At 46.8% G+C, this 10008-nt stretch overlaps 1 protein-coding gene across 8 annotated transcripts in view; it reads right to left on the bottom strand.

Annotated features, from left to right (window-relative positions):
- Positions 1-1083: 1083 nt before the first annotated feature.
- sobpa (sine oculis binding protein homolog (Drosophila) a) overlaps positions 1084-10008 on the bottom strand; it is a 56488-nt gene continuing 47563 nt past the window's right edge. For 7 of the 8 annotated variants that reach the window (XM_048227802.1, XM_048227806.1, XM_048227803.1 and 4 more), the window contains 2 exons: positions 8438-10008; positions 1084-7520 (listed from right to left, as the gene is read on the bottom strand). The exon at positions 8438-10008 is cut by the window's right edge and continues 585 nt beyond it. In XM_048227802.1, the coding sequence (XP_048083759.1) occupies positions 8452-10008 (1557 nt within the window). In that variant the 3' untranslated portion in view covers positions 1084-7520; positions 8438-8451. The remainder of the gene's footprint in view (positions 7521-8437) is intronic. The other variant, XM_048227808.1, reaches the window with a different exon arrangement.

The following is a 10008-nucleotide window of genomic DNA, read 5'->3' as shown; positions in this document are numbered from 1 at the left end:
CTCTGACACTTTGAGGCCTTATATAGACAGATGTGTGCCTTTCCTAATGATGTCCAATGAATTCATTTAGGCACAGGTGGACTCCAATCAAGTTATAACCAGAGCTCAATTAAAAGCGTCATAACAAAGGGTATGAATGCTTATGTAAATGAGATATTTCTGTCTCTTATATATATATATACATACATATATTATATTATATACATTTATACAAAACACTCCAAACACCTGCTTTTTGTGGTGGATTATTGTGTGTAGATTGATGAGAAATTAAGATTTCAGTTTAAGAAGAGTCTGAAACATAACAAAATGTGGAAAATGTCCAAAAACATTCCAGTTGCACTGTAGTATGAAACACGATATTGGCATCATCAATTTACCAAGATGGTCTGTAGTTTAAATGGTAAGCAAAGTCTAAAGTCTCACAAAAGTTAATTTAATGCCATGTAGGCTATGCACAAATATTGTGGGTCAACGCTCCCACACCCCACACTATAGCTTTAGTTCGTACAAAAGACTGTAACAAACCCATAATGCAAAAGGTAAGTGCAGGTATCTTTTATTTCCACATCAGCCAACTGGAAATCATTCAACCAGTCACAAAAGCCACGAGTCTTCCAAAATCTTAGAAAAAGGAACAAAGGAGCAGCAAGTTTTAAAGCTGCATAACACCACAAATGCTCCTCGAAGAATAAATCAAACCAGGGAGCTTATCGTTTAGTTTCAGTACATGAAGGAAAGACAATTAACCAATAAGGAATCCCACGGTAGGGCCTATCTTTTCAATTATATGCTTGTAAGAGAACAGAGAACACATCCTTATTTTCCTGTGTAGGATTATGAGGTCATAACAGGACATGTTTGGATGTTTTGGTTTAACTGACAACTTCAACAGAGCCTTCTCTAAGCCCCTAAGTTCTGTGAAGGAATTGCGAGAAAAAAATATCTGTGTTGAAACTTAATTTTAAGATGCTTCAGAAATCTATATCTAAAGGTTGTTGTAACTCAACAGGCTGTATTTGACAAGAATAAACAGTGACTTCAGTTCCCATTGGAATTGCAAGACAAAAACACAGAGAAAACTGTTGGTGTGGGCCTCTATTTATTATTTTCAATAAGCAATTCACCGGGTAAAACAAATACTGTTACAACACAAAAAAATGATACATTGTAAAGCAAATCTTGGCAACAAGTTTTATAACAACTTCATAATAAAAAGACAAGAGTTTTTCTTTTTTCTTTTCGCTCATCAAGCTGTTTTCTCCCTTTAAATTAGAAAAGAACAGACACACTCTTCACCGGGCAACTATGTTGCAGCAAAATGTGCTGTCCAAAGAACCTCTCTCTCTCTCTCTCTCTCTCTCTCTCTCTCTCTCTTTCATCATTTGCAAATGCAAACACTTGTCAATAATAAATAATACTATAAAATGTTCTGCAAGTACACAAAAAAGTTGAGAATTCACCACAAGGTCAATGTACAGAGGAAGGGAGTGGGAGTGAGGAGGGGGTGGGGAAGCTGGGTAAATAGATTTAGCAAAATCTGGGGTCATACAAGTCACAGAAAAGCATCTATACATCAACACTAGCAAGATAACAAAGTTGTTTTGATTTTTTTTTGTAAGTTTTGTTTTTTACAAAGTGGGATTTTAAACAAGCAAGCATCTTCTTCATTGTCTGACCTATGGAGCGCACAAGCGAGATTTAAGGCAGCATTTCTGTTCACCGTTGAAAAGTAACACTAAAACATTACAAATGTTTGTTGTTTTTTTCTTGTTGTTGTTTATCTTGATTTTCACAAATCCCTCATACTTAAAGAGTAGGAAGTTGTCATTGCATAATTCTGGCTCTTGCTGTAGTCATCCTCTCTGGTTGAGTAAGTTACTAGGCCGCTCCCCCTGTCTATCCCATGCCCCATCCCAATAACCAACAGAATCAACAACTGTTGCGTTCAGTGCCAGATGCCTCCGCAGCTAGGACTAGAACAGATGCCACTTCAGTGGTGCTATGAAGTTAATAATGCCAAGACCACTGGATGCTTCCAAAATGCTTAATAGAGTGTTCTGAAAGATGAGAATATAACTGGTAGTGCTGGTATTGTTTTTTCTCTCTATATATGTTGGTACGTAAGTGTGTGCATGTGTCAAAAGAGTAAGAATAGGTTCTCCCTAATTACAGACTTGCAAAGATGTGCATTTGTACATTTTCACATTGGCACATTTGACCCAATCATGAACTCTTTAACATGTGCACTCACATGCTGTACATTACGCACTTCAACCCATATGATGTTTATGAGCTCTTGTTTGTGGCTCACACATGTAATTGGCAGTCCCACCGTATCCCATGGACAATCCTTATGCCATTGTATGTAATATGCCTAGGAACATAGTTTCCCATGTTTTTAAATCACTTTTTTTCTTTTCGGGTACGTTGTTAAAACACAGAATATAACCACACTGACACCTGCTGGAGATGTTGCCATATTACCACATTCTTTGCTAATGCCCTCATTCTTAGGGGCTTGACCAGACTGCTATAGCTTTGTTGCCTTTTTGCAATATGGTCTTTTTCTTTTCTTTTCTTTTCTATTTTCAAAGAAAAATACCATGCAAAAACCATTGAGGACTACAGCATTTGCAACTCATGTAGTTGTAGTCCTGCAACCATGCTAATCTGTGATGTGCTTTTACTTCAGAAACATCAGTGGGCACCAGTCTTTTTATGAATGTGACATGGACAAACATCAAGTGTGATTCAAAGGTTATGCACATGTCTACAGTATGAGTCAGCAGCTTGAGCAAGATGGGGGAGAACATCAGTTGTGGAGTCTCACTATCTACATCAGTCAAGGGCAGTGTCAGTCTGCGGTCAGGTAAGCCACACAATCACACACACACACACACACACACACGAACACAATGACACACACAGATATTTCTGCCACACAACAAAAGCTGGTGTCATTGTCTCCCACAGTCTCCCACGTCTGTCAGGAACCGCAGTCACTACAACAGTTTCCAGTTTCATCGCTATATCTGTCTCAAACCGTCTCCCAGCTACGGTTACACCAGCAAGGTCGCACAGACATGCAAACTGAGAAATGGAAATCATATTTCCATATCTCTGGCCTTACACACAGACCTGGGTGCACTTATGGATTAAGAATGGCCTTTTTGTCAGTGGGGCAAAGCAAAGAAATAACAGAGCATTTGATATTACCGCAGGCTTGGCTGAAGGCTTGTAAATGAATGGGTGGCCCATGGTGAGTGAATTACAGTGAATGTGAGTGTTTGGAAACATAGCTCTTTCTGTAAGGTTATACATATCAGTACAATTAGACTGTGTGTGTGTACATGCATGTGTGTCTGTGTATATAGCTTGTCAGGCTTTCAATCATATCTGTCACACTATTGCCCCCTCAGGAAACCCCCCCCAAAACAAAACAGTACCTTTGTAAGAAGAGTTATGGTAACATGATAAGGGTAGACATGACAGCTGAGAAACAGGATATCTAATCAATTTTAAAAAAAGATTTTTCCTCAGTCCAGGAGACGTGTGTGTTTCCCTGAGCAGTGTGGGCAAGTGTGTGTGAGTGTGTGTGTGTGTTTCCGCCATTTATTTAAATATAGAGATAACATATCTGTATATGTAGTGTGTGTGTGTGTGTGTGTATGTGTAATGTGTGAGTGTGTGAGAGAGAGAGAGAGAGAGAAAGAGACAATGTGCAGACGTGGTGTGTGTATGGATGTGTGTGTGTGTGTGTGGTCTGAGTATATGTTCACACAATGTCCTTAGCAGGATATTAAGTGCATGTGCACTGGTGTACAGTACTGTACGTGCTTGCTGGTGTGTCTGAGAGCAAGAGCCCCCGGACCGTTTAAGGGCTTGAATCTGGAAAAATCACGAAGACAAATGAGCAAAAAAGCAACAGAAGAAATCGGAGGCATTAATTAGAGGGACACTCGATCCCACACTTGGCGTGAGTGAACCAACTCTGAAATGCCTGACCATCAACACGGGCCAGGTTGGGTTACGGAGCACTCTCTGAGTCAACAGTCTCTAATCTGGACACTGGTGTCTGGTTCCACTGGCTTGGCGGACATAAAGACAGACAAACACTGGGACAGAGTACAAGAGAGAGAGAAAGACAGAGAGAGCAGCAGAGAGGTGTAGAGAGAGAGAGAGAGAGAGAGAGGGATCAATCAACAGTGATATACAGCGCAAATCCACTGCTTTTGACTCATCATGCATTTATCATGTGTGTTTGTATTGTCCATACATGTGGGTATGCTTCCGTGTGCATAAGGTACTGATTGTGAATGTCTGTGTATGTTTACAAACACTTGTGGTAGGGGTAGATATAAATCTGAACTTTCCTTCAACATTTAAAGAGCGCTAGTATGGGGTATGCAAAAAAGAGTAAAGCATGGAGCTTTCCAGTAAACTAACTCCCTGCAGACTGACACAGGGCCCAATGTAAAATGGAGATGAGGAGCCAGTTGAAACGTGTAACAATTAGACCTCTGAGCTTTCTTTCGGAAAAAAAGAGAAAAGAAAAACATTTAACGTGAAACCAAATTCCTCAGGAAAGAGGTAAGGGGGATGGAGTGAGATTACACCTCCCTTTGTGTACCGTCCAGGAGCGGAGGGAGGGAAAAAAGTGAGCAGGAGGGAGAAGGAGAGGACTGTGAGAGTGGCGGGGGGGCAGGGGGGAGACTTCGGTCAACTTTGGTGAGACAGATTGAAAAGAACATGAAAATCAGAGCAGAGGGAGGCTTTTTTTGGTACAAAAAATTAAGGGGAAAAAAAATCTGGCACATACACAGTGAGCTCTGGATTTTGCAGGAAATCCCACACTAGCAGAAGAAATCTCAACTTTAGCTTGCTGAGTATTTCTTTTTTTTCTGATTAGATGCTAGTGACCAGACATCAGACTATTTAAACATTTATATAGACTGTGTGGCAGACATACGTAACTCTGCGTCTAATTGGACTCCTTTACATGTGATGTTTTGGCTTGAATTAAGTGTTACTATCTGTTGACCCTATCTGTACATTTTCAAGGATTTGGCTTTAGGAGACCGCTCACTTTTTTGGCAGTGTGGCAAGGACGCACACACGCTCGAGCTCAAATTTCCATTTCCGCACACAGTCATTGAAAGTCAACTGTATTACGGATGTGCTCGAGTGCGAAATTATAACACTAGTGGTTTGTTGGTCTGCAGATACAATATGTATTGTATATCAGCTTGGCTGCTCGACTTCCTGTGAGCTCAAAGTAAATCTTGGTGACAAGTACTTGGCATCTAAAATCTCTTGGGCCACACTGGTGCGCTCCAGTGCTAGAAAAGGACATGTAATTTAAGCGCAAGGGTTGTCCTCACAAATTATACTCAAAAATGAGTAAACTCTCTAAAAGAGACAACTTTCCCATTTCATAACAGGAAAGTCAATGACACATTATGAACAAAAAGATCCTAGGCTGAGAATTTAGCACTGCATAGATGTAAAGACAGAGGTGTTACCTTTGATTCAGGGCCTTTGCTCAGCATCACCCCCCTGCTAAGGTCTTCAGGCTGGCTGATTCTCACTGACTCATTACTTGGTTGTCAGTAGTGCAACCCTAACAAATGATTTCACAACAAAGATATTGGATTAACCCCAACAGAGAAAGAGAGCCAGTCATTTCTGATTGATGTGTCTACAAAGACAAATTCCTGTATAATTTCACGTGCTGGCCCACCATAGACTCATTTGAGCCATCTTAGAGATGGCTTACACACTTCTCACGGACATAGACACAGGTCTCAGGACCCCTGTACATGGGACTCACTGATGAATGAAGAACGAGACTCATCAACCCTGTCCAGTCTTGACTTAAACTTCAACAACATCAAAAAATTGGAGCAATCAGAGGCCCTGATTGGTGGCTAGTTTTCATGACTAAAACAGCAATAAGTTCTGATTGGATCAGTCCTCCAAAAAAAGTCCAGCTTGCTGCAGGGCCTCTCCACACACACACACGCACTCCACACATAGTCTGAACACGATGATGGCACTAGGATGGTCTGGGATTAGTTGGTGTAGGCTGGCTGGCACAACAACCTGCTGCTGCATAAACTGTGGAATGGAACCGGAACTGCTACCCAGGGGTGGCCAGTGGCAGGATTTGGCCCCCACGTCCCCCAAAGCCCAGGTTTATGCTGGTGAGGTCTCTACCCTGTTTGTCCATGAATCAGTGAGCATATACTCCATTGCACATCCTCTCGCTGCTTGAAAATCATGTACAAAAAAAAGGAGATGATGAAGAAATAAAAAAAAGAAACAGTCCAACACACTCCATTTTCCCCTTTCTCAACCTCCACTTTCTTCTTCTGGTTCTGTCCATACGGAGGAGAGAGAGAGAGAGGGAGAGAGAGAGAGAGAGAGAGAGAGAGAGAGAGTCCCTAGCTCCCCCTTGTCACTCAGTCGGAGGAAAAACACTGACAGGACATGAGGATGAAATTTCATCTCCTCGTCTTCACCTTCTCATTTTTTTAAGCAAGAAAAACATTCCCCCATGATTGTTTTACACCTTCCAGGAGTTCCTCTCTCTTTTTTTAAACATCTTCGTCTTTTTTTCAGTTGGGCCAATTCATAAACATCAGCTGCTTGCAGTAGGGGCCGAGAGAGAGGTCGAAAGGTGTGGGGAAGTGGGGTTAAAAACCGAGGGAGAGAGAAAAAGAGGGAGAAAGAGCAGAAGAGAGAGAGAGAAAGAGAGAGAGGGGAGGGATGGGGGTCTGTGAGGCACAGACGTCTGACCATGTTGTCCTGGCACCCGGTCAGTCCACAGTGCAGTACAGCAAATCTCCACCGACTCCTTCCCCAGCAGGAGCCTCTATGAGGCCTAGCCACTGATGACAGCCTCAGCGCACTGGGTTTCACTGGACGTACATACACACACACACACACACACACACACACACACACACACACACACACACACACACAGCCTTATTTTTCAGATACAGTTAAAATGTCGTCCAACATCAGTGTTCCAGTGAGGCTGAGATTGCAGGTGAGGAGTGCAGGCCTGAGCAGAGGCTACTTTAGCACATCACAGTCCTCCAGCTGTGTGGTCTGGGACTCCGTCAGCTCTCTGTCCACGGAGGATCACCTCTCAGGTGAGGGGTTACGGAGAGGGGGGTGACACCTCATGACAGGAATGTCTCTAATGCGAGAAATGTGAGAAGAGGGGGTTTTGGTGGCCCGTACGGGGCCCTTGGGTGAAGGCTCCGTGTCATTAGCGACAGTATGCTGTCAGTCTGGGGCAGAGACTGGTGCGTGGTGGTGAGCCAGTCGAGGAGCCCACTATAGGCAGCTGTGTGTGGAGGTGGAGGTGGTGGTGATGGTGGTGGTGGTGGTGGTGGTGGTGGAGGAGGGTTGATTGATGGCTGGTTGTTATGGCGAGGGGCAAGTGGCTGGTGGCTGCTCAAGGGACTTTCTTCATCATGTCGACTGTTGGCTGCCATCTGTCAGAGCTGGGGAGAGGAGGAACAGATAGGCAGAGAGAGAGAAAGAGACAGACAGAGAAAAATGCAAGGATGAATAATCTAGTATTTGATTGATTGAGTACAATCAGTTCTGAAATTTTGTCTTGCAATACTGTTGCAACCGCATAAAGATATAAAGGGGTTAAAAGATTGTTATGCCTCTACACAGCTCAGTCAAATGTTCTTTGAACGATTCTTTGACTAAGCACATCTATTTAATCAGTCAAGCTAAATTCAATTAATGTACCCGCAGCGATGTGCAACCTAATTAATAATGCAGTTACATATTGAACATTCCTATCCTTGTAATGATATGACTTAGTGTGCAGATCCAGATTTACACCATCAACCTGTTCTCTTTTTTTCATTTGCAACAGCATTGCAGACATGTATTATTCATGATACAGTACATGCGTTATTAATCAGGCTTTCTTGACAGCTGACACCAGTGTTCCTGTTGTTGAGCTGAACAGGTGGTCATGAGATTGTAGCTTCCGCAGAATGTATGGTGCTTTTACGAGTGCTTTGTTTTTTTGTGTAAGTACACCATCTGTGCAAAATCTATGGTGCCATAATCAAAACACGTACATCATTGTTTCTTTTTTCCATCATATGGATAGTCACCTAAGATATAAAAAAGTAAAAAAGTATATGAATAAACAAAATGCTGTCAATATCAAAATTATATTATGGAACTGAGCACACAGTGGATGTTCCATTGTCAGTGTACACCAAAGCACAGGGTGACATCAGAGCATAGCACTCTATTAGAACCATAGTCATAAGAGCAACATGAGAACGAGCACACTTTGAAGATGTTAGTGGCATTATGAGAGAAAACCCCTGAGCACCACAGGCTGCTCTCTTCTGTAGCAACTCAAAGGCGTAGGGGTGAGCAGACCAACCTGTGCGGCTCCTCTCACTTGTTCTGATTGCGGATGCGCAGGCACCTCCTCTTCAAGGGCGGCTCCATCTCTGGGGGGCCCGTGGCGGTCAGCGGGGGGGCCAGGCCGCAGGGCAAGATGGTGGCCGTCTTATCGGCCGGCTTTGGCACGGGCTGGATCACGCAGCCAGCCTTGGGCAACAGGGGCAGCGCGTACGCGTGGTCCTCATCGGGCACGGCCCCGGGGTCGGCCAAGCTGGGCTCCCCGGGGCCCCCGGCGCCCCCCGCCTCCTCCGCGTTGTTGTTGTTGTTGACGGCAGCGACAGCGGCGGCAGCGCCCCTCTTACCTGCGTCCCACTCGGCGGCGGCTGCGCAGCTGTTCTCCTTCAGCTCCTCGCGCTCCAGCAGCTCGGCGGAGGCCTGCTCGGCCGGCAGGGGCCGCTGGTCGGCCGCGGGCATCCGGGGTCGCGCGGGCTCCAGGATTGGCGCGCCGCTACCTCCGTTCACGATCACATTGCACGGTGCGGCCGAGCCCAGCTCCGCTGCAGCAGCGGCGGCTGACGGAGTAGCCAGGGCGGGGAGCGCAGGGACGCTGCACGTGATAGGCTGGGCGAGAGGGGGCGTGGCGCCACAGAAGGAGGGGTCGGCGCAGGGTAGGGCCACTGAGTCCAGAGCGCTGCCCGCTTCTCGCTCGCTCTCCTCCGCACCACGGCCTGTGGCGTTGCTGCTTGGCTCCTGCCGGCCGGCCTCTCCCTCACCTGGCATTGGCTGACCGCCGTCAGCCTCCACCTTCACCTCCACACTGGGCACTGCCCTCTGGATCACCAGCTGCTGTCGAGAGCGGCGGCCGGTGGTCAAGTCGATCACCCCCTCCGTCGGCGGAGCGGCGGGCGAGCTGCAGAGAGAGCGATGAGAGTGACCGCTGCCGCTACTGAGGCTGCCCGCGCCGCTGCTGGGACTCTCTGCCTTCACCGTCAGATCCACCACTCCTGGCCTGCTCCTCTCGGGGCCCAGCGCGTAGCCCGAGTAGCCCAGCGAGAGAGTGTCCGTGCTGGGGGAGCCCTTCTTGGACTCCCCGCCCTCCCTCCTGGAGGAGCTGGGGGTGAAGGGCCGTGGGTCTTTGGAGTCCCCCGCAGGCCCTGACGCCGGTCTGCTGGGCACCGTGCCGTCGTTGCCAGGCCGGTCCTCGGAGGCCTTGGGGCTGTATGGGATGGGTACGGGGATGGGTATAGGCACGGGTAGAGGTACGATCACCGGGTACGGCACCAGTAGTGTGGGCGGTGGCACCAGCGGTGCCAGCGAAGGCAAGCCGAAGTTCATCATGGGTGGCATGTGTGGCAGTGGACCGCCTGGCATCATGTTGACTGGAGGGAAGGGCAGGCCGGGCATGTGGGCGCCAGGGTGAGGAGGCATCATCCCGGGCGGGTTCCCTCCACCCAGCGAGCCCGTGGAGGACGGGTGCATGTGGGGGGACAGCAGGGGCCGGTGCATGGGACTGGAAGGGGGGCCGAGGCTACGAGAGGGCGCGCCGCCCGTCATGCCGGGGATCATGGGATTGGACAGCGGGCTGTTTGGCCCGGGCGTGTGGGGGGG

This window comes from Alosa alosa, chromosome 19, assembly GCF_017589495.1.
Source record: "Alosa alosa isolate M-15738 ecotype Scorff River chromosome 19, AALO_Geno_1.1, whole genome shotgun sequence".
NCBI lineage: Eukaryota > Metazoa > Chordata > Actinopteri > Clupeiformes > Clupeidae > Alosa > Alosa alosa.
Note: the sequence above shows the minus strand (reverse complement) of the source record. Positions and strands in the feature narration are given on the sequence as shown.